We start from the raw sequence: 22,904 nt of genomic DNA on the forward strand, positions 1-22,904 counted from the left end.
TCTATTTGGAGCCGCAGAGCAGAGCCCAGGAATCAGAAGTATTACTTTTATTAAGTCTGAAGGTTCTGGGTGAGAGATTTTGTTTACAAAGAAGAACTTCAGTTATTGATATACTTTCCATTTTTATATTAACAGGTATAAATTTGAAATCCACTTATTAACATATCCATTATTCTAGTAGCAATAATTAGCAAAAGCCTGATTTTCAATTAAGAAAAATGAGCAAATATAGTATTTAATATTCAGCATTAGCTTTTTGTTTACTCAGGTTTTCTAGATTATAAAATGCAGGTTATTTTATGAGCAAAACCTAAAGATCAAAAGTGAGCCTCTACTTTCATTTTTTTGATTTTTTTTTTTAAGACTTTTTTTTTTTTGTTTTTAAAGCAGTTGTAGGTTCCCAGCAAAACTAAGAGGAAGGTGTAGAGATTTCCTGTATCCCCCCTGCCCCCACATACACAGACTCCCCCATTATCAGCATCCCCCACCAGAGTGGTATATTTGTTACAAGCAAACCAACATTAACACATAATCACCCAAAGTCCATAGTTTACATTAGGATTCACTCTTGGTGTTGTATGTTTTATGAGTTTGGACAAGTGTATAATAACATGTATTCATCATTACAGTAGCATACAGAATAGTTACATTGCCCTGAAAATCCTCTGTGCTCTGAGTATTTATCTCCCTGCCCCTACCCTCCACCAAGTTCCTGGCAACCACTGACGACTTCTTGTGATGTGTGGTTTAGTCCCTCAGTCATGTCTGATTTTTTGCGAACCCATGGACTGCAGCCCACCAGGCTCCTCTGTCCATGGGATTTCCCAGGCATAAATAGCTGGACCATTTCCTTTTCCAGGGTGTCTTCCCGACCCAGGGATTGAACCCACCTCTCCTGCGTTTGGGCAGATTCTTTACCACTGAGCCACCTGGGCAACTTCTTACTGTCTCCTTAGTTCTGCCTTTTCCAAAATGTCATAGAGTTGGAGTCACAATATGTATAGTCTATGTATCCTTCTCAGAATGGCTTCTTTCACTTAGTCGTTTGCCTTTAAGGGTCCTCCATGTCTACTCATGGCTTGATGGCTCATTTCTTTTTAATGCTGAATAATATTCCATGGTCTGGAGAGACCACAGTTTTATTTATCCACTCACCTCCTGAGGAACATTTTGCTTGCTTCCAGGTTTTGACTGGAAAAAAGGCACTATATGAATTATGAAGAAAGGCACTATAAACATCTGTGTGAGGGTTTTCATGTGGACATTAGTTTTCAACTCCTTTAGATAAATACAAAGCAGCACAATTAATTGCTGAAATGTACGGTCAGAGCGTGTTTAGTTTTGTCGGAAGCCCAAAGTGGCTGCACCATATTGCTTTCCCACCAGCAGTGAAGGAGCGTTCCTGTTGCTCTTCTCTCTCACCAGCATTTGGTTTTTGTCATTGTTCCGAATTTTGGCCATTGTGATAGGTGTGTGGGCGTCCCACGTGGCACTAGTGAAAAAGAACGCTTCTGCCAATGCAGCAGACATAAGAGACTCGCGTTGGATCCCTGGGTCGGGAAGATCCCCCGGAGAGGGGAATGGCACCCACTCCAGCATTCTTGCCTGGAGAATCCCATGGACAGAGGAGCCTGGCGGGCTGCAGTCCATGCAGTCACAAAGAGTCGGACACGGCTGAAGTGGCTGAGCATGCGGTAGGTGTGTAGGGTGTCTCATTATTTTAATTTGCGTTTTCCTGGTGATGATGTTATGTGGAGCAGCTTCTCATGTGCTTGTTTACCACCTGTATTTCTCCTCTGGTGAAGCCTTTGGCCCATTTTTTAACCAAATGGTTTTCTTACTGAGTCCTAAGAATTTTTGTGTATTTTGATTAACAGTTGTTCATCAGACCTGTCTATTGCCAGTATCCTCTCCCAGCCTGCGGCTTGTCTGCTTGTTCTTTTGACAGTGTCTTGCTCAGAGCAGACCTTTTTCATTTCAGTGAAGTGCAGCTGGTCAGTGATTTCTTTCATGGGCCCTGCCTTTGGTGTTGTGTCTAAAAGGCCACACCTTTACCCTAGCTCATCTAGGGTTTCTCCCACATGATCTAGGAACTTTATAGTTTTACTCTGCTTTTATTTTTAAGGAAGGCTTTGCAAATATTACATGAAAAATGTTCAACATACCAAAAGTGTCCTTGCATTTAATGGATTTTAATCATTTTTCTGACTAAGATCAGATGAATTAGATGGGTTTTTAATGATCATCTCTTACTATGGTTATTTTTTAAGAAGGAAGGAAGATCACCATCAATTGGGGAGTTCCTACTAGGAACCAGCCATAGAAGTAGGCCTTTTTACTTACGATGTCTTATTTAACAACTCTGAGAAGTTGGCATTTGGATCTTTAACTTCAACTGAGTTCTCAGAATTAGCACTGGCATTGAAGGAACCAAGTGTTCCCCTTCTAAGTGAGTCTGACTAGTCATGCTCCTTGGTTTTGGAGTCTCGCGAAGGATTTGTCTCCTTGTTAAGAAAGCTGAGCGACAAAGAATTGATGCTTTTGAACTGTGGTGTTGGAGAAGACTCTTGAGGGTCCCTTGGACTGCAAGGAGATCCAACCAGTCCCTCCTAAAGGAAATCAGTCCTGAATACTCATTGGAAGGACTGATGCTGAAGCTGAAACTCCAATACTTTAGCCACCTGATGCGAAGAACTGACTCATTGGAAAAGACCCTGATGCTGGGAAAGATTGAAGGCAGAAGAAGGGGATGACAGGGGGTGAGATAGTTGGATGGCATCACCGATTGATTGATGAGCAGAAACGATACTGGCAGTAACTGTCGTGGAGTAAGGAGAATATCTCTGATTTCCTGGTGTCAAAGTCAGAGGTGGTCCCAAAACCCCTGTGGTCCGCCACCTGTGCTCCTAACTAGGGGAGTGAGATAGGGTCAGTCTGAGGTTACAAGGATGCTGTGTGCGCTGACGAGCCGTCATTCAGTGCTCCCAGCCTCTCTGGGCGGGCTTCAGGTTGATTTCCTGTCTTCTACCGTGAATAAACTTGAGTTTACAACTTCTTGTCGTTTGGGGCCACTCTATATTGGGGGATAGATTGCTAGAAGTGAGATGACTGGGTGGACAGGTCAGTGCACTGGCGGTGTTTTGGATACAGCCGATTACCGCCTACAGAGTGAACACCTCCACCAGCATCAGTTCCGTCGTTTTGACGTTTGTCATGTAGTGTCTGTCAGATTCTGGAATTCAGAGGTGCATTTTTGGAGATCTCAAAGTCCAAGTCTGAGAGACTCTTCCCCTCCAGGTTCCTCGCTGGCGCCGCCCCTTCCGCCCTGCACGTCTTTAAGTTAATTTCACCGCGCTGAGGCCTCCTTTCGTCCCACCTCCACGGAGCTATCAGCCAAATGTTTCTAACATCACATCCCTGCCCTGGAACCTTGCAGGACTCTGTTGCCCACTCGGAATAAAGGCCTCGCATCCTCTTACTACAGACACCCCCTCCTCTCTCGGAAGCTCTAGCCCGAGCCCCCAGAAACTCAGCATCCTGCCCTTTGCTTTTCTGCCTCCTGCTCTTCCTGGGCAAAAACCCTCAGATCCCACCTGAGAAGCATTCAAAGCACAGACTTTGTAGAGCCTTCTTGGACATTGTAGTCTGGAGTGACTTCTTCCAGACCCTCCAGACTTGTATTGCAGTTTTACTGTATCTTCACTGGGGCAGTAAAACGTCTCTGCCTGGTGACAACTCTTCTGGTACTTCAGCTGTCTTTAAATATTTTATGTTGCAGGAGAACTTGAGCCCCTCTGTTGGTGACATATTAGATGGCAGTTCTTAAAGCTTTCTTTCCAGTGGAACACCCAGTAATACTGCTGTTCATGCTAAGGCTCCCGCATATCCAGAACCTGGTCATTTTGTGAAGATCCATTCCTTGCTGTGAGTGACCTGAATTCGATCCAGAGCGATTTGTGCTTTAAGGCTGTCTTTTTTTTTCCTTAACAGTTTTATTGAGGTATAATTCTCATAACATTCACTTGTTGTAAATGTATAATTCAGTAATATTTAGTAAAATTAGGGTTGCGCAGTCATCACCACAATCCAGTTTTAGAACATTTCCTTTACCCCAGAGGATCCCTTTGGGGCGAGGCCTGTCTCCTGTCACTCTCCACTCCACCCAGTGGCTCCCCCAATTCTCCGCCCCCAACAAGCAGGAGTCCACTTCCTGCCTCTCTTGTTTACCCGTTCTGTACATTTCATGTAATAAATGGGATCATGTAACATGTGTTCTTCTGGGATTACAGAGGATGAGATGGTTGGATGGCATTACTGACTCAATGGACATGAGTTTGAGTCAACTCTGGGAGTTGCTGATGGACAGGGAGGCCTGGCGTGCTGCAGTTCATGGGGTTGCAAAGAGTCGGACGCGACTGAGCGACTGAACTCACTGACTCACTTAGGCTAATGTGTTTGAGGTTCATGCGTGCTGTGGTGTGTATCAGTACTGCATTTTCTATTGCCTAAGTGTATTCTTCTGTACGACTATAGGATATCTTGCTTATCCGTTCACCTGTTGGTGGGCATTTGGGTTGTTCCACTTTTTGGCTTTTATACGTAATGTGCTGTGAACATTCGTGTACAGGTCTTTGGATGGACATATATCTTCTTTTTTAGTGGGGGGTAGATCCCTAGTAGTGAAATTCATGGGTCATGTGGTAGGTAAAGAATCCGCCTGCAATGCAGGAGTCACAGGAGATGGGGGTTCTCTCCATGGGTGGGGAAGTTCCCCTGGAGGAGGGCATAACAACACACTCCAGTATTCTTGCCTGGAGAATCCCGTGAACAGAGGAGCCTGGTGGGCTACAGTCCATAGGGTCACAAAGAATCAGACACTACTGAAATGACTTAGCACAGTGGTAAATTTATGTTAACTGAACCTAGTCTTTAAATGGCCCGAATGTTTAATTACTAGCTTTGAGTAAAGACATAAACAAGACAGTTTGAGCACTTATGATTCAGGCCTTGGGAACTTGACTCTGAAGTGATTGAGAAAAAGCAGAACCCATTTCCCATCTGTGTGTGTATTTAGATTCTCTTTATAGGATTTAATGGTTTTGAATGACTAAGTGGAGACAAAACTCAGCTAATGTTCCTAGAAAGACATCTATTAGGATATTAATTGGAATTTTTTATGCTTTTGTCAACTTTAATTGTTTGAGCTTAATTGTAATTAAGCCCTTAGTTCTATATAGAAATGGAATAATACACATTTACATTTTATAAGTAAGTGTACAAATTTCAATAATGGAGGTCAGGTAGTAAATGCCTTTCCTGGTGATGTACAGATAGAACCCTAAGTACTGAATGTACAAATTGTTGGTCTACATTTACAAGATATTAACCCTTGTTCTGGTATCTTTAAGAATACTTTGATTTAAAACGTTAAACACTTAAATAATTCATATTCAAATACTAATAAATAAATATACAAATAAATAGGGATGTGAATATGAGTAAATATCCAGTTCGTGAATTGGCCAGATCTTCCTTGACCTATTGGTTTGCAGTCCTTTGGGCCCGTCATCACACACTGATATCTTGAAGCTTTCACTTGTGTTTTTGCATGGTTCCTGTTAAGCCATGTTGTAATCTCAAATTAGAGAGTACATCCTAGCAGCACGCTTCTTAAGGAGGTGGGATAGCAAATCTCCGCCTTCCTAAGAAAAGAGCATGGAGGGATGAGTGATGGAAAGAACACGGCTTTGGAATCCAAATATTTGGGTATGAATCCTTGCCACTTGTTACCAGAGTGGTTTTGGGCAAATTATCGAACATCTCCAAGCCTGAGTGGGGCTTCCCTGGTGGCTCAGTGGTAAAAGAATCCGCCAGCAATGCAGGAGACATAGGTTTGATCCCTGAGTCAAGAAGATCCCTTGGAGGAGGAAATGGCAACCTGCTCCAGTATCCTTGAAATCCCATGGCCAGAGGAGCCTGGTGGGCTACACTCCATGGGGTTGCAAAGAGTCGGACACAACTGAGCGCACGCGCACATGCGCGCGCGCGCACACACACACACACACACACACACACACACACACACCTGAGTGTCCTCATTTGTAGGAAATAGTACTATCCAAAGAATATGGTTATTGTAAGGATTCGGTGAGGAAAAAGCATTACAGCTCCTAGTGGCCCGGGGTCTAGCAGTGAGGCCTGCAAGAGAATACTGGGTCCTCTCTTTACACTGCGAGGAAACGGACAGGAAACAAGCAGTCCCACCGCATGGACCCTGTCTGGTCGTGGGTGCGGTAGAGTGTAGACGGTGGTCGTGGAATTACTCACTTAATAGAATGAGAGGCTGCTTGTGTTTTAGAAGTCAGTCTGGGCACCACGGTGGGGGGTGGATTGGAGCAGGTGAGACCAGGGAAGAGACTGATGTTAGTGACCCAGGTGAGATAATAATGACCGCCAGACTCTTAAGGAGCTGTTGGGGATATCATGAGAGGTGGGTGATTCAAGAGAGGAGGAGGGAGTTGATGGAACTGACTTTGCATCAGGGGTGAGAACAGGAGAAACCAAAGCTGACCTCTTACCAAGATAGGGGGATACAGAGGGAGGCTTAGTTGGAACGTGGACCAGTCAAGAGACTAAGCAGTGGCCCTTAATTTAAGGTGAGGGTGGAGGGACTGGGGAGGGAGGGATGGTATATGTGAATTGAGATGGGTCTGCAGCTAGGAGGGGGTGCTTTCATCACCTCCAGGATTTTGAATTGGACAACCAAACCTTCTTTCTGTTCACCAAGGTAAAAGAAAGGTGGAGAGGGAGGTGTTCTGTTTCATTCACGTGAGCGTGTGGCCTCTGGAAGGTCCAGGAAAGGAGAGAAGGAGGGAGAGTTGAGTCAGGAGCAGATTGGCGTGGCCAGTACACAGAGGGTCCACGGCCACGGACCAGGAGGGGAGGGGAGCCTCACCTCGTGTGCTGATGGCTCCTGTGACTCCTGAATTATTGAGTGAGACTGTAAAAGTCTAGTAAAATCCTGCCCACTACTATGCAAAGTTTACAGCCTGGGGGCTCCGCGTTACCTTATCCCAGCTATGCACATCAAACCCAGGTTTCAGATGTTCAGTTCAGTCGCTCAGTCGTGTCCGACTCCTTGCAACCCTGTGGACTGCAGCACGCCAGGCTTCCCTGTACATCACCAACTCCTGAATTTTACTCAAACTCATGTCCATCACATCGGTAATGCCATCCAACCATCTCATCCTCTGTCGTCCCCTTCTCCTCCCGCCTTCAATCTTTCCCAGCATCAGGGTCTTTTCCAATGAGTCAGTTTTTTGCATCAGGTGGCCAGAGTACTGGAGTTTGAGCATCAGTCCTTCCAATGAACATTTAGGACTGATTTCCTTTAGGATGGACTTGGTTGGATCTCCTTGCAGTCCAAGGGACTCTCAAGAGTCTTCTCAATACCACAGTTCAGATGCTGCGTTCATTTAAATCATTAATGGAATTTAAGAATTTCTCAGTTGGTGAGTTTACCAGTCTCAGTTCTAAGTGGCACTGAGATTGCTTGGTATGCACCAACCAGATCACGATCAAATGGCACAGTATTTCCAGGGGTGTAAGTGAGAAGGTACTGTGTTTTGGTCCCATCCCCTCCCACATCCGTGTCCTGAACTTGACCACCTCCCTGCCAGGCCCCATCCTTTTGCTTCTCTTTCTTTTTCTACCACATATGTTGTGTAAAAAGCTGGAATCAAGATTGCTGAAAGAAATATCAATAACCTCACATATGCAGATGACCCCACCCTTATGGCAGAAAGCAAAGAAGAACTAAAGAGCCTCTTGATGGAGGTGAAAGAGGAGAGTGAAAAATCTAGCTTAAAAGTCAACATTCAAAAAACTAGGATCATGGCATCTGGTCCCTTTCATTCATGGCAGATCGATGGGGAAAAAATGGACACAGTGACAGACTTCATTTTCTTTGGCTCCAAAGTCACTGCGGATGGTGACTGCAGCCATGAAATTAAAAGACGCTTGCTCCTTGGAAGAAAAGCTATTACCGACCTAGACAGCATATTAAAAAGCAGAGACATTAATTACTTTGCCAACAAAGGTCTATAAACTTAAAGCTGTGGTTTTTCTGGTAGTCATGTATGGATGTGAGAGTTGGACCATAAAGAAAGCTAAGCGCCAAAGTATTGATGCTTTTGAACTGTGGTGTTGGAGAAGACTCTTGAGAGTCCCCTGGACTGCAAGGAGATCCAACCAGTCCATCCTAAAGGAGATCAGTTCTGAGTATTCATTGGAAGGACTTACGATGAAGTCTCCAATACTTTGGCCACCTGATACAAAGAACTTAGTTGTTGGTTTGTTTTTATTTCTTCTGCAGTATATTTAAGGTAAATCCCAACCATGCTATCATTTCATCCACAAGAGTATTAATCTGGTGAGGCTTGGGGGTTTTGTTTTTAAACAGGAGCCAGTAAACCCCGAGGCCCGGTGCCTCACACAGCTCCGAGCCGGCGTTCCAGGCTGTCAGGGAAGCCTGGACCCTCTGTCCTGTGTTCTGTGTGTTTTTACTCTCAAATATAAAATGGTATCATTTCGTATGTATTCCCCTGTCGCTTTCCCCACGGGACTCTTTCGGAAATTCATCGTGTTGGAAGAAGTGGCCAGAGTGGACAAGCTTGTGTGTGGTGTGCTGTGCGACTGTCCGACAGCTTATTTGTGACTTCTCCTTGTGGTGAACTTTCATGCATTTCCTGGTGGGCACAGGCAAACGTTCTTCTCGGTATAAATCATTGTTTTACCATCTGTTTCATTTCTTACGTGCCATACTGCAGGTGGAAGCCAGGGACTCTGTATACTTTTACTAATTGTTAGAAAATAAGTAATTACTAAGTAATACGCAGGATCATTTCAAATTTTAATCAGATTTAAAATGTTATTAAACTAGAAAAGCCAAATTTAGCCTTGTTTTTTCTTTAACAGTGAATTTTGACTGTATTTTCATTAACTCTAAAAATGACTATTTTTAAAAGATACTGTAACAGCTTAAATCCATGCTTTGTTTTGATTTTTTTTTTTTTTTTAACATTTTTCAAAAGCAGTCACCTAACTGTGGACACAGTTGTGGTCTTTCTGCCCCGTGTCATGTATTCCTGTTACCACTCTGATCTAAATTATTTCTGCTTTGTTATTGAACACTGTTCTACACTGGCTTGTGCAAAAGCATCTGCTAAATGTGTTTGGTCTTAATTTACAGGAACAGAGGCAACTACTAGGACCACCTTAATAGACAAAAGTGGTATCTGGATTTTTTTTTTTTTTTTTTTTAAATATTTGAGGTGAAATTGAGCAGGGGACACAGTTCTTTTATTACTTTTAAATCTGTAGGCTCCTCCCCTAGAGTAGAAATGTAGGTTCATTAAGGTCTGAATCAATGTTCCTGTCTGTTTTGTACTTAGGGCTGGTCGGGGCAGGGGAGTAAGGTGTTCGGAGAAGTCAGGCAGCCCAGCTGGTGAGACGCGGTGAAACGCGTGGCCCTCTTCAGTTCAGGGGCCCGGCCGGCCGGGTAAAGTGGAGGCCACCCCTGAAAGCAGAGAGGAACCCCCGGTCCCCTCCATCGCTGACGCCCCACCCCGTCCCCAGGCACCCAGCCCCCGCCCGGCCTCCCTCCTCTCCCCGCCTCAGTTCTAAGTGCAACCTTCTGGAATCCTGTTCCCGAGAACTCCTCGGACGCCTCTCCAGCCTCCGGCCCCCTGCTCCTCCTCAGAGGCTGCGCTCCGAAAGCCGTGCTGGGGCCGTTGCGGGACCCCTACGTCCCTCCGCGGGCTCCCGTGAAGGCGCGCCGGCTCTGGGTGCTGCCCGCCCGGCCGCCCCGCAGCGGCGCCTCGGTCTCCGCGCCCAGCGCCCTTCCCGGTGATGGTTCCCGGTGCCGCCGCCTCTCACTGCGTCCAGCCCTTCCCGGGCCGCGAGGAACGCGTCCCCGGGCAGCCGCTTCACGCCTTCAGGGCCGGAATGCCTGGAGAGTCTGCGTTTCTTTTTAAGTTGTGATCAGAGAGTAGTTGCTCTGCAGTTTGTGTGACTGCGGTGTGGCACAGTGCCCGCAGTGTACACACACACATGTCCCCTCTGCTGGGATTTCCTTCCCTCTCAGGTCACAGAGCAGCGAGGAGAGCGCCCTGTGTCTTCGGCGGGTTCTCATCAGCTGTCTGTTTTCTGCATAGTCGTGTGTTCTGTTAGTCCCAATCCCCCAGCCCATCTGGCTGCCCCTTTCTCATCTCAGTCGCTCTAAGTATTCTCTAGATCTGTCTCTCTGCTTTGCAAATAAGTTCATCTGTACTGTTTTTTTTTCTGTATTCCACATATAAGCAATATTATATAATATTTGTTTTTCTAACTTCATTCTGTATGGCAGTCTCTAGGTTTTTCCACGTGTCTGCAAATGGCACTGTTTCACTTCTTTTTACGGCTGAGTAATGTTCCATTGTGTATATGTACCACATCTTTATCCGTTCCTCTGTTGACGGACATTTAGGTTGCTTCCATGTCCTGGATGTTGTACATAGTTCTGCAGTGGACGTTGGGGTTCACATGTTTTTGAATGTTGGTTGTCTCCAGGTATGCCTCCAGGAATGGGATTGCTGGGTCATATGGTGGTTCTACTTTTAGTTTTTGAAGGAACCTCCGGTACTGTTTTCCATAGTGGCAGTACCAGTTTACCTTCCCACCAGCAGCGAAGCAGGGTTCCCTTCTCTCCACATTCCCTCTAGCACTTAACTGTTTGTAGATTTTTTGATGATGGCCATTCTGACCAGTGTCAGGTGTATAGTTTTGTTTTGCATTTCCCTCATAATTAGTGATATATTGAGCATCTTTTTATGTGTGTGTTGACCATCTGTGTGTATTCTTTAGAGAAAGGTCTAATGTCTATTTAGGTCTTCTAGTCATTTTTTTATTGGGTTGTTTGTTTTTTTCATATTGAGCTGCATGAGCTGTTTGTGTGTTTTGGAGATTAATCTCACGTCTGTTGCTGTCTCTCTCAACCCACTCCAGTTTGATTCCTCCTGTTAAAACCATGGTAACACCTGCCTTGCTCGGGTCCCCAGTGTCTTAGATAGAACTAAGGTCAGAAGCTACATTTCAGATACTGTCATTAGGATGAAAATAATAGCTCACATTTATCACACACCGTGTTGCCACTTTCAGCCAGGACCCTCATAGATGTTAAGTGATTTACCAAAGATCATACAAGAAGTAAATGCAGCGACTATGTGAGGCCCAGACAGCCGTCCCCTTTTCTGGCCTCCAGCATAGGTCTTGTTGTTTTTGGCTGTGACTTTGCAGGTACAAACTCTGTGGGTTCCCCACCATCTAATCTGTCTCTAAATGTTCCTCAGGCTTCAGGTTGGGCCTCTCTCTGTGATTGATGGTGGTTCCCACTCTCTAGTGCCCGTCAGAGATGAGCCTCCACAGTCCAGCCTCCAAGGACAGGTCACAAGCACCTCAACCTCCCTGGGTCCGAAAGCCAGTCTTTCCACTCTGTTATGTTCTGTCCTCATAGACAGGTCCACGGTCCCTTTATCATGTAGGTGCACGTGAGTGTTTGTTGTACACACATCACCAGAGAAGAATCCATAGGATTCTGTGCTTCCCGTTTTCAGCAGTACAACTGTTAAAAAGTCAGCACCTGGGAGCTCTGATTTGGATGCTAGGGTGATGAACAGTGGAATATTTTACGCTTCCAAACCAGTGAGGCATATTTTGTTAAGCGAGTGAGGTTTATCTCATTATTTAGTGAAGAAAGTTGTAGAACAATGCGTGGTTGATCCCAAGAAAGTTAGGTCTCTGTAGGGATCAGCCTTCCTTTTTTTTTTTTTTTTTTTTTAATGTTGTGTTTTCTTGAAACATTAGTGTTTTCTTGAAAATCCAGACCTGAGGTGTATTCAGGGGAAAAGATGCTCTAGCCAAGTCAGTTTGAGTGGGAGATGTTTTATACTGTTTTTATGACAGGAATTCATAAGACATGTTCACTTATGAAGGCCTCTGAACTCTTGTAGCAAGCAAAATATTTAGCTTCAGTAAAGCTATCATTTCCCCAGATTCGCTGGATGATCTGTTCAGTTGATGCTCCGGTTAGTGTCTACAGACATCTGTCATAAGTGCTCTTTTAAGAAAGCCCTTTCCTTACTAATGAAACTGAGTTACTAATATCAAAGAGGATATAGCTTTTAGGATTCTTGGAGGTTGTTTGGTTAGTTCATGCTTGTATTCAACGAAAAAATCTTATGCACCATTAATCTTGAGAAATAGACTGTTTGATTAGTTCACAGTTTGAAGTGTTAGAACACTTGTTTTAATACTGATTCCATTGGCTTTCGTATCCCTTTGGAACAAGTCTCTTTCATGAGGCAAGTCCTTGAATATCCAACCTCCCTTCTCCTCCTAGACATCTTTATTTTGAGTTCCCCTACTGTATCTTAACTTCGCTGGGAGAGGGAAGGGTGAAGTGAGCAGCGCTGTGACTGGCCCAGGCTTCTGAGGCCAGGGCTGGGGTGGGATGGGACAGCAGGCTCTGCCCACCCATCTCTGCCCTGGGTTGGTTGCATTTTGTGCCTTGGTTTCCTGTGCATCCAGTGAAAGGAGCCAATCTGCAGTTTCTCTGTCTGAAAACTTGAGTGTTCCTCCTGGATGTTCATGACCACAGTTGGAAACCCTGTGATGCCAAGGAGTCACTGTAACAGTGCTTTTGCCCGACTTTCTAAGTATATATTTGGTTTAGTTGTGTTTTTTGTTTTTAGTGTCTCCTGGCTTTTTGGACATCCTAAGTTTTATGGCTGTGGGATGTGAATTATTAGGAAAGTATTTTTATCCCTTACCCCAAAACCATTTCAGCCTCTGACTTTTCATGAGGTCTGCCTGAGGTTATTGATAGTTTTTGATGGCCTGGTTATGGGATGAAGGGCAGGTGGTTTGTAAAGTGGTTTTATTCCTGAAAATTCCATACTGGCAGATAAGTCAATCTTTTATGGACACTCGTGTTATTGAATTTTTATTCCAAACAGTTCACTATCAAACATCGAGGGATGTATCCAGTCAGTTCAGTTCCGTCGCTCAGTCGTGTCCAACTCTTTGTGACCCCATGGTCTGCAGCACACCAGGCTTCCCTGTCCATCACCAACTCCTGGAGCTTGCTCAAACTCATGTCCATCGAGTCGGTGATGCCATCCAACCATCTCATCCTCTCTCGTCCCCTTCTCCTCCCGCCTTCAATCTTCCCCAGCATCAGGGTCTTTTCCAGTGAGTCAGCTCTTTCCATCAGGTGGCCAAAGTATTGGAGTTTCAGCTTCAGCATCAGTCCTTCCAGTGAATATTCAGGAGGGACACATAAGCAGATGAAATCCAAACACAGCCCCTCGAGCCCACCCCAAGGTGGGAACTCTATCACCAGAGCATCCCCTGTGCATTCGGGCCCCACCCACGTGCCCCTTCAGGGAGGGGCTGGGCTCCCAGGGGGCCTCCAGCTGTAGGGCTCTCCCTGGCCTCCCCGCCCGGCGCACTTGCGGGCACTGAGCCCCCGGGAGCAGAAGCACAGACTGTGCCGCCCCGTGTGACAGTCCAGGCAGCGCCGGGCGCCCAGCTGCCTCCCGGGCGGGGGCCACCTCGCCGTCCACCCAGACTCTGTCCCGGCATTTGCTCCAGGGATCCCAGCCTGTGACCAGCAGGTCAGCTGCTGTCAGCACACGGCCTGAGTTTGAAGACATTTCTCTGATGTTCGTATTTTTAACCTTTCCTTTTAGATGTAGTCTTCTTTCTCTGTTGTAGTATAAGTGATAAATGTTAAATATATAAATGGGAGGCTCTCTGGGGGGTATTAAAAATATAAGATAAGGTTAGAATCTTTCAGCTTCTCAGTTAAGTCAGTAACGGCATGTGGATTTTTGTGACCTGTGTAAATTTTGGATACTCAGTGAGGACAACTAGGAAACGGGAATGACTCATTTGAAAGGGAAAACAATAAAGCACCTAAAAGCAGAAGTAAGATACTTTGCTGAATTTTCACCACATGAGCTGAGATTTGGCTGTGGCACCAGATTCCCACGCGTAGAACTAGACAGAAAATGTGTGTAATAAAGTAGACTTGATATTTTAACATGAGAGATTGTGTTTGATCTTGGAATACCAGTTGCTCTGATACAGTAAGACTCATAACTGGAATCAGATGTACAATAGGAGAAAGAAAGAGCACATTGGGGTGCTGATGTTGAATGGGGACAAGGAGGTCATGTGGGGGAACATCACTGACCATTTTATTCGGTGTACCTTATTAAACTTGCCCCTGGGGTGGAAGTGAGGCGGGATGATAAGTGCCTTGTTATTTTTGTTGAGTCTGTCAGTCGTGTCCAACTCTGTGACCCCATGGACTCCAGCACACCAGGCTTCCCTGTCCTTCACTACCTCCAAAAGTTTGCTCAAACTCATGTCTGTTATGTTGGTGATGCCATCCAGCCATCTCATGCTCTGTCACCCCTTTCTCCTCCTGCCTTCAATCTTTCCCAGTATCTGGCCCTTTTCCAACGAGTCAGCTCTTCACATCAGGTAGCCAAAGTATTACAGCTTCAGCATCAGTCCTTCCAATGAACGTTCAGGGTTGATTTCCTTTAGGATTGACTGGTTGGATCTCCTTGCAGTCCCGGGGACTCTCAAGAGTCTTCTCTAACACCACAGTTCAAAAGCATCAATTCTTTGGCGCTTAGCTTTCTTTATGGTCCAACTCTCACATCCATACATGACTACTGGAAAAACCATAGCTTTGACTACAGGGATCTCTGTTGGCAAAGTAATGTCTCTGCTTTTTAATATGCTGTCTAGGTTGGTCATAGCTTTCCTTCCAAGAAGCGTCTTTTAATTTCATGGCTGCAGTCACTGTCCACAGTGATTTTGGAGCCCAAATAATAAAATCTGTCACTGTTTGCATTGTTTCCCCGTCTGTTTACTATGAAGTGATGGGACCAGATGCCATGATTTAGTTTTTTGAAAGTTGAGTTTTAAGCCAGCTTTTCCACCTTCATCAAGAGGCTCTTTAGTTCCTCTTTGCTTTCTGCCATAAGGGTGGGTTTATCTGCATATCTGAGGTTATTGATGTTTCTCCCAGCAATCTTGATTCCAGCTTGAGCTTCATCCAGTCTGGCATTTTGCATGATGTACTCTGCATATAAGTTAAATAAGCAGGGTGACAGTAGACAGCCTTGATATACTCCTTTCCTTCCCAATTTTGAACCAGTTTGTTCCAGGTCCAGTTCTAACTGTTGCTTCTTGACCTGCATACAGGTTTCTCAGGAGGCAGGTAAGGTGGTCTGGTATCCCCATCTCTTTCAGAATTCTCCACAGTTTGTTGTGATTCACACAGTTAAAGGCTTTAGCGTAGTTAATGAAGTAGAAGTAGATGTTTTTCTGGAATTCTCTTGCTTTTTCTATGGTCCAGTGAATGTTGGCAATTTGATCTCTGGTTCCTCTGCCTTTTTGAAATCCAGCTTGTACATCTGGAAGGTCTTGATTCACATATTGTTGAAGCCTACTTTGAAGAATTTTGAGCGTTACCTTGCTAGCATGTGAAATGAGTGCAATTGTGTGGTAGTTTGAACATTCTTTGGCAGTGCCCTTCTTTGGGATTGAAATGAAAACTGATCTTTTCCAGTCCTGTGGCCAATGCTGAGTTTTCTAAATTTGTTGGCCTATTGAGTGCAGCACTTTCACAGCATCATCTTTTAGGATTTGAAATAGCTCAGCTGGAATTCCATCACCTCCACTAGCTTTGTTTGTAGTAATACTTCCTAAGGGCCACTTGACTTCACACTCCATGATGTCTGGCTCTAGGTGAACGATCACACCATCAAGGTTATTTATAAGACCATTTTTGTACAATTCTTCTGTATGTGTGTGTGTGTGTGTGTGTGTGTATATATATATATTTTTTTTTTTAGTTTTTTATTTGGCTGCTCTGGGTTCTAGTGGCACGTGGGATCTAGTTCCCTGGCCAGGGATTGAACCCAGGCCCCCTGCATTCCGAGCTCAGTGTCTTAGCCAGTGGACCACCAGAGGAGTCTATTCTTCTGTGTATTCTTGCCACCTCTTCTTAATATCATCTGCTTCTGTCAGGTCCATACTGTTTCTGTCCTTTATTGTGCCCATCTTTGTATGAAAAGTTCCCTTGGTATCTCTGATTTTCTTGACGAGATCTCTAGTCTTTCCCATTCTATAGTTTTCCTCTATTTCTTTGCATTGTTCATGTAAGAAGGCTTTCTTACCTTTCCTTGCTATTGTTTGGAACTCTGCATTCAGATGGTTGTATCTTTTCTTTTGTCATTTGCCTTTCTCTTCTTTTCTCAGCTATTTGTAAGGCCTCCTCAGACAACCATTTTGCCTTTTTTGCATTTCTTTTTCTTGGGGATGGTCTTGATCACTGCCTCCTATACAGTGTCACAATCATCATCCATAGTTCTTCAGGCATTCTGTCTATCAGATCTAATCCTTTTAATTTCTTTGTCACTTCTGTATAATCGTAAGGGATTTGATTTAGGTCATACCTGAATGGTCTAGTAGTTTTCTCTACTTTCTTCAATTCAAGTCTGTATTTTGCAATAAGGAGTTCATGATCTGAGCCACAGTCAACTCCTGATCTTGTTTTTGCTGACTGTATAGAGCTTTTCCATCTTCAGCTGCAAAAAATAAAATCAGTCTGATTTTGGTATTGACCATCTGGTGATGTCCATGTGTAGAGTCATCTTTTGTGGTGTTGGAAGAGGGTGTTTGCTGTGACTAGAGTGTGTGTTCTCTTAACCTTTCTGGCATGTGACATCTTGTGCACACCAAGACCCAGTGGGAGGAGAAATTCAGCTATTTTGGAGAAAGGATGAGGATTTCCAGGAGCTGGGCTGCCGCCCACTTTTTGGCCTTTTCTGGTGGTCCGTGGATCTGTCTTGGCGCCTGTGGCTGTGTCACGTAGCGTGCTGAGGTGTTGCAGTGAGTGTGCCCCGAGACCCGCGGTCTAGTGGAAGCCAGCCACCCGCCGTCCTGGACCTAGCTGCTGCTAACCAGTTTGTGTCGTGGCCTTGGGCTGGGTCATTCTTTTAAAGGTTGTGTGCCCTGCCCCCCTCAGTCTCACTATGAATCCAGAACACCCCAGTTCCTCTCAAGTGGGGTGATGGCATGTACCACGCAAGGTCGAGAAAAGGCAGATTGAAGTCAGGAAACATTTGCAAAGTGGTTGCTGAGGTGTCAAGTTTCTTAAAACTAAGAGGATTCATGCTTGTGTTAGACATTTTTATGTATCACTTTTGGACGTACCTATTTGGATGTATGACATAAAGTGTTTTTAAGATTAGGAATGATGTTGTGGTTTCATAAAATATTAAGCCCCGTAGCTTAGGTTACAAATATCAGAGTTGATTAGGCTTCAGAAGTTCAGGCACTGTCCACTCATGTGGCTGCCACTGTCCTTAAATGTGCCTTAGCCCGCAGAGAGCTCCGCGCAGCCACTGAGGCGCTGGGTGCACTGAACCCTCGCAGGCCGTGACACCCATTCTTAGTATTCCAGACACCGTGTACCTCCCAGCATTTATTTTCTGGAGCCATTGAAGTAATTCGCTGTTTCCTAGTTTTACACCAGAAGTACTTGTTTAAAAACCACCGCATTTTGATGTAATATGCATAGACATTCCTTGAAGTATGTCTGTAATGTTTTATATTGGAAAGTACTGACTTAACACAATATTGGATAGCTAACATTCTTTATCTGTGGATCCATAATCCTGAGGCATTATAAATTGTATTTTGCAGTCGCTTCATACACTTAGAGATAATAGCCATTACCACTTGTCAACCCTGATAGCTCCGTTGGTAAAGGATCTGTCTGTATTGCAGGAGACCCCGGTTCGATTCCTGGGTCGGGAAGATCCGCTGGAGAAGGGATAGGCTACTTCCCTTCAGTATTCACAGGCTTCCATGGTGGCTCAGCTGGTAAAGAATCTGTCTGCAATGCAGGAGACCTGGGTTCAATTCCTGGGTTGGAGAAGCTATCCTGGAGAAGTGAAAGGCTACCCACTCCAGTATTCTGGCCTAGAGAATTCCATGGGCTGTATAGTCCATGGAGTTGCAAAGAGTCGGACACGACTGAGCGACTTTCACTTCACTTCACTTCGCCCCTTGTCAAGTGTTTACTGTGTGTTGGATAGACCTGCGTCTATTCTGCAGACTAGGAAATTGAGACTTAGAGCAGTGAGAAGTCACTTGCCCACGACCATATATCTGTAGGTGTGGAGCTAAGGTTCAAACCCGGGTCTCCCTAAATTCAGAGTACATTTTAAATGTTGATAGTTCTTGCCCAATTCCCTCCTTAAAAAGGAGTGACTGGGGATCCACTGGCAGTCCAGTGGTTAGGACTGGTGCTTTCACTGTCGGGGTCCAGATTTCAGTCCCTGGTGCAGGAAGTAAGATCTCGCAAGCTGCCCACTGCCCCTCCTCCCCCCAAAAGAAGTGACCATTCCCCCTCACTTTCAGCCTCACCACCATTTGTATTTTTCCAGATGCTAAGTGAATTTTTTTTTTTTTAATTCACAGGTAACTGATGAGATTGAACATTTGGCTTTTTTGTTAGCTGTTTGTGTTGCTCTTTCTGGACGTTTCCTTTGCCTTTTTTCCTTTGAGTTTGTCTAACTGTTATGTAGGTCAAGTAATGTAGTTTAAGTTGTGATGTCTTTTGAAGACCAGCAAAACAGCATGTTAGTTGTGCTTGTGTATAAGTTTTACCAGCTCTTCTCGGCGCACTCTAATAAACATAATGATTTTAAACTAAGCGTCTACGTACGCATATCACACAGACCATGTACTATGAAAGTGTCGTCACACAGAAAGAGAAAGAATCTCTGGATCAGAGTGCAGAGGCATCTGCCAGGGCCTGCAGACCCAGTGTTGCTCTCAGCGTGTGGCCAGCATCCTCTCACACTACCCCCGCCTAATCAGTTCCCTTTATTTCTTCTTCAGGTTGGCCTGCGATGAGATTTCATTCTCTCCATTCAAAGGACATCATTTCTGAGCCGCTGTGAATAACTTTGGAATGATAACTGTATGTTTTCATCTGATGGAGAATTAGCTGAACCTTGACCAAGGATCGCTGCACTGGACGACTTGAGACTCTTACTCACCATGTCATCCAACCGGAGTCAGAACCCGCATGGGCTGAAGCAGATCGGCCTCGACCAGATCTGGGACGACCTCCGAGCCGGCATCCAGCAGGTGTACACCAGGCAGAGTATGGCCAAGTCCAGATACATGGAGCTCTACACGTATCCGCCGCCGCCGCGAGCGCGCCCAGGGCTGGGGGCCTCGCTGGGCCAGCCCGGGGCGCGTTAGGGGTGTTACGGCCTGTTCTCTCTGCAGTCCTCCTAGGATAGAATCAGTAAGGTCGGCTTTTAGCCTTCAGAGTTAACTCATTCACTCTGTCTGCGTTTATGAACAGAGGTGAACGTGGCTGCTTGGTGGTCTAAAGCAGTGCTCTTCAGCCCAGGAGCCTCTCGTGGCTCATGGCTGTTTCCATTTGAAATCATTAGTCGTGGTACCCGTGTTCTAAGCACGCAGTAGGTAATCACTTCTACCAGGGCAGGAAGTTCTGTGGCAGGGCGCTGCTTACTGCTGGGGGCTTGGGTTTCTGTATTGTCTGGGGCTGCCCTCACGCAGCGGGTCAGGGTGGAAGAGCTTGCGTCAGAAGTGGTCTGGTCCACAAAGCCCAAAATATTTACCATCTGGTTCTTCATGGGACAGGCTTGCGACTCCCATGTAAAAGGGTCACCACATGGAGCAAAAGTTGCATTGTTGTGGCCTTGTTTTACAAATACGGTGTCCAGGTGGTTCACTCTGTATGGTCCCTGATAGGTGCAAGGGACTGCCTTGTGCTAGAAGGTTGTGCTGTCTGGTGTATGCAGTTGGCCCTCCTGATCCACGGAGGCAGAACCCCAACTGGACTTGCCATTTTATGTGAGGGACTTGAGCGCCCACAGCTTCTGGCGTGGGAAGGTGGAGTGGTCCTGGAACCTGACCCCCACAGGTACCAAGAGATGGCTGTGTGTGTACACCAAGGCGTACTACTTAACTTGTAGAATTTCTCGAGTCCATTCAAATATCAGAAATTGCAGTTGAAGCTAGCTCACCAAAGGGCGGATTAAGTTTAACATTAATTTGAATAGGTATGGAACTATATGTCTATCTCTAAAATGAACACTTATTGTGGGTATAGACCAATTTTCATAAATACATATATACTTACACTGTAGAATACTTCAACAGATAGCTGTTTTATTGAGTTATAATTCACATACCCATAAAATTCACCCTTTTTAAATGTCCAGTGCAGCAGTTTTAGGTGTACTCACACATTGTGCAACCGTAACCGCTGTCTAAATTTAGAGGCTTTTCATCACCCCTAGAGCAGCTAACTGTGCACCCTTGCTAGTCACTTCCCATTCTGTCCTCCCCCCAGTTCCTGGCAACTGCTAACCTACTTTCTGTTTCTATGAATTTGCCTATTCTGGACATTTTACATAAATGGAATCACACAGTGTGTGGCCTTTTGTGGCTGGCTTCTTTCCCTTAGCATAATGTTTCCAGGCCTCATTCTTGTTGCAGCACGTGTCAGGACATCATTCCTTTTTACAGCTGAATTTGATGCATATTCCATATTTTGTTTATTCATCTATCAGTGATGGGTATCTGGCTGTTAGGAACCATATTATAAATATTGTGTGTGAGTTTTTGTGTTTTGTGCAGATGTGTTAAAAAAACACGTGTATATATAGGAGTGGAATCATTGGGTCATGTGACATGTCGAACACTTTTAAGGAGGTCATAATCTTTACAAATGAGAGGATATTGATCCCTTCAAGAAGGTTGTGGCTTGCTAGGTGTGACAGGTTTTGTGGTGGAGGTTTTTGAGGTGTGGTTTTTGGCTTTTTTTTTTTTTTTTTGGTTGGTTATTTTGTTTAATTCTTTCAGTCCTAGAGCTAAAGATGGTGATTCCAGTGATGAAACAAGGCCCTTGGTTGGATTTCTGCATGCCAACAACAGGGGAGTGCTAGAATAGAAACGATGAAAATATAGTTGCTAGTTTGTCTCCAGGGAACTTATAAGTTTTCATTTTTGACCAGCCCAGATTGGTCCTTGTTCAGTATAATGTTTTGGTCTTAGAACTGTTTCTCTTCCTCTGCTTGCTGCAATTACTAAATTCTTTTATTCTATAAATACAGTTTGTCGTTTTGATGCTTTCCATTTTAATTTTTTTTTTTTTCAGGAATAACTCTTGAGTAAGATTCTTCTAGTTCTGTCTGAGAACATAATAGTTTCATTTACTTAGTACATTTATTAAGAGTGGAGAATCTGCCACCCCTGAACTGTTGCTGTAAAACTGCTCACCAAACCCTCCTGGGTTGTGAGGGCATGAGCCCACCGTGCCCCACTTTGCTGGCAAAGCAATAAAACTGTTCTTTTCTACTTCTCCTCTCCCCCCGCAAAAAAGAGATTGGAGATTCTGAACTTGACATTAATTCCTTAGGTGTTTGTGAAATCAGAGCTGCCATTTGAGTCCTGGATATCAGACACCGTGCTGGGAACCATCTACATCTGGTTGGAGGCTTACATCAGTCACCCACGAGGGCGGGTGGTAGTAACCCTGGTGCAGTGCTGTCGGAAACCCAGTCTCCCAAAGCTTGGGTAACTTGCCTAGTTGTTATAGCAACCACTGGGCAGTGATGACGCTCATCTGAAATTCTTAGTAGCCTGACTCTAGAAACTGCCTTTATCCACTCTGTGGCCTTCAGATTCTGTATGTGAATGAGCCATAGTTCTCAAAATATTTTCTGTATTTTCCTTAGGAAGTTCCAAAAGAGTCTGATCAACCCTTAAATATTAACTTTTAGGATATAGACGAAAGAGAATGTCTACTTGTGTTTTTTAGTTGAATTACTGAAAATCATAAAATTCTGCTGCCTCCTTCACCTGCATTCTTTAACATCAGTGTTATTTTCCAGTACAGAGGAGCTCAAGTCATCTGGCACATTTTTCTAGAACGCGTCTTCACTTCCATTCCAGTCATTTACACACAGCTTTTGGAAACTGTCGCCGTACCACGGTTCTATCTCAGCCTCAGTTTACATAACAGTGTTTGTAGAACTTTCTCTTTCGGGTGTACATTCAGTCTCCATGTAACCGCTCGGCTGCATCGCCCTTTAAGATAATCTCCCAGGGCTGGTGTTCAGTGACGGATCTTCTAACGCTGGCTTGTGAGGTTGTGTTTCAGGCTGGGAGGTACTTTGGGTCCTGGGGAGACGGAGCAGACTGCATCCTCCTGCTGCAATCAGACCAGGGCCGGTGGAGGAGGCCTGGCCGGGAGAAGGAGAAGGGGTCCTTTCTCCATCGTCACTGTAGACAGCAGCTCACAGCGAGATCTTTACCCTCTGTTTATCTTCGAGAAACACTTGACACATTTTCTAGAGAAAAGTAACCAACTTCTGGAAGTGCAACTAGTGTTCCTAGAGCCTTTAGCAACCACTGGCACTCCCTGGTGCTATAACAAGAAGTTGGGTTATTATACAGCGTAAATGTTTTTCTTGATTTCTCAATTTAGAGTAGCAAAAGGAAGAGAAGGCAAGTTGAGGAAAGAGCAGGGGAATAAGGTTCCAGAGCACCTGAGTCAGAAAGATCTAGTTCAGTTATTAATAACTTTGTTCCCAGCCATTCAGAAAGGCTTCTCTTTTCCCCTTAAAGTTCAGCCTGTCGCCCTGGCTCCCCACTGGATGGCGGTTAGCAAGTCTGGTTTTCCGTGTTGGGTATGTAGAGTACAGTGCAGCAACTTTTTTTTTGTTTTTTCT

At 44.9% G+C, this 22,904-nt stretch overlaps 1 protein-coding gene across 3 annotated transcripts in view; it reads left to right on the forward strand.

The window, feature by feature from the left end:
- Positions 1–22,904, forward strand: part of CUL1 (cullin 1) — an 89,301-nt gene that overhangs the window by 16,363 nt on the left and 50,034 nt on the right. For all 3 annotated transcript variants that reach the window (XM_061165998.1, XM_061165997.1, XM_061165996.1), the window contains exon 2: positions 19,030–19,331. In XM_061165998.1, coding sequence (XP_061021981.1) covers positions 19,192–19,331 — 140 coding nt within the window. In that variant the 5' untranslated portion in view covers positions 19,030–19,191. The remainder of the gene's footprint in view (positions 1–19,029; positions 19,332–22,904) is intronic.

Source organism: Dama dama, chromosome 18 (genome assembly GCF_033118175.1).
Source record: "Dama dama isolate Ldn47 chromosome 18, ASM3311817v1, whole genome shotgun sequence".
Lineage (NCBI taxonomy): Eukaryota > Metazoa > Chordata > Mammalia > Artiodactyla > Cervidae > Dama > Dama dama.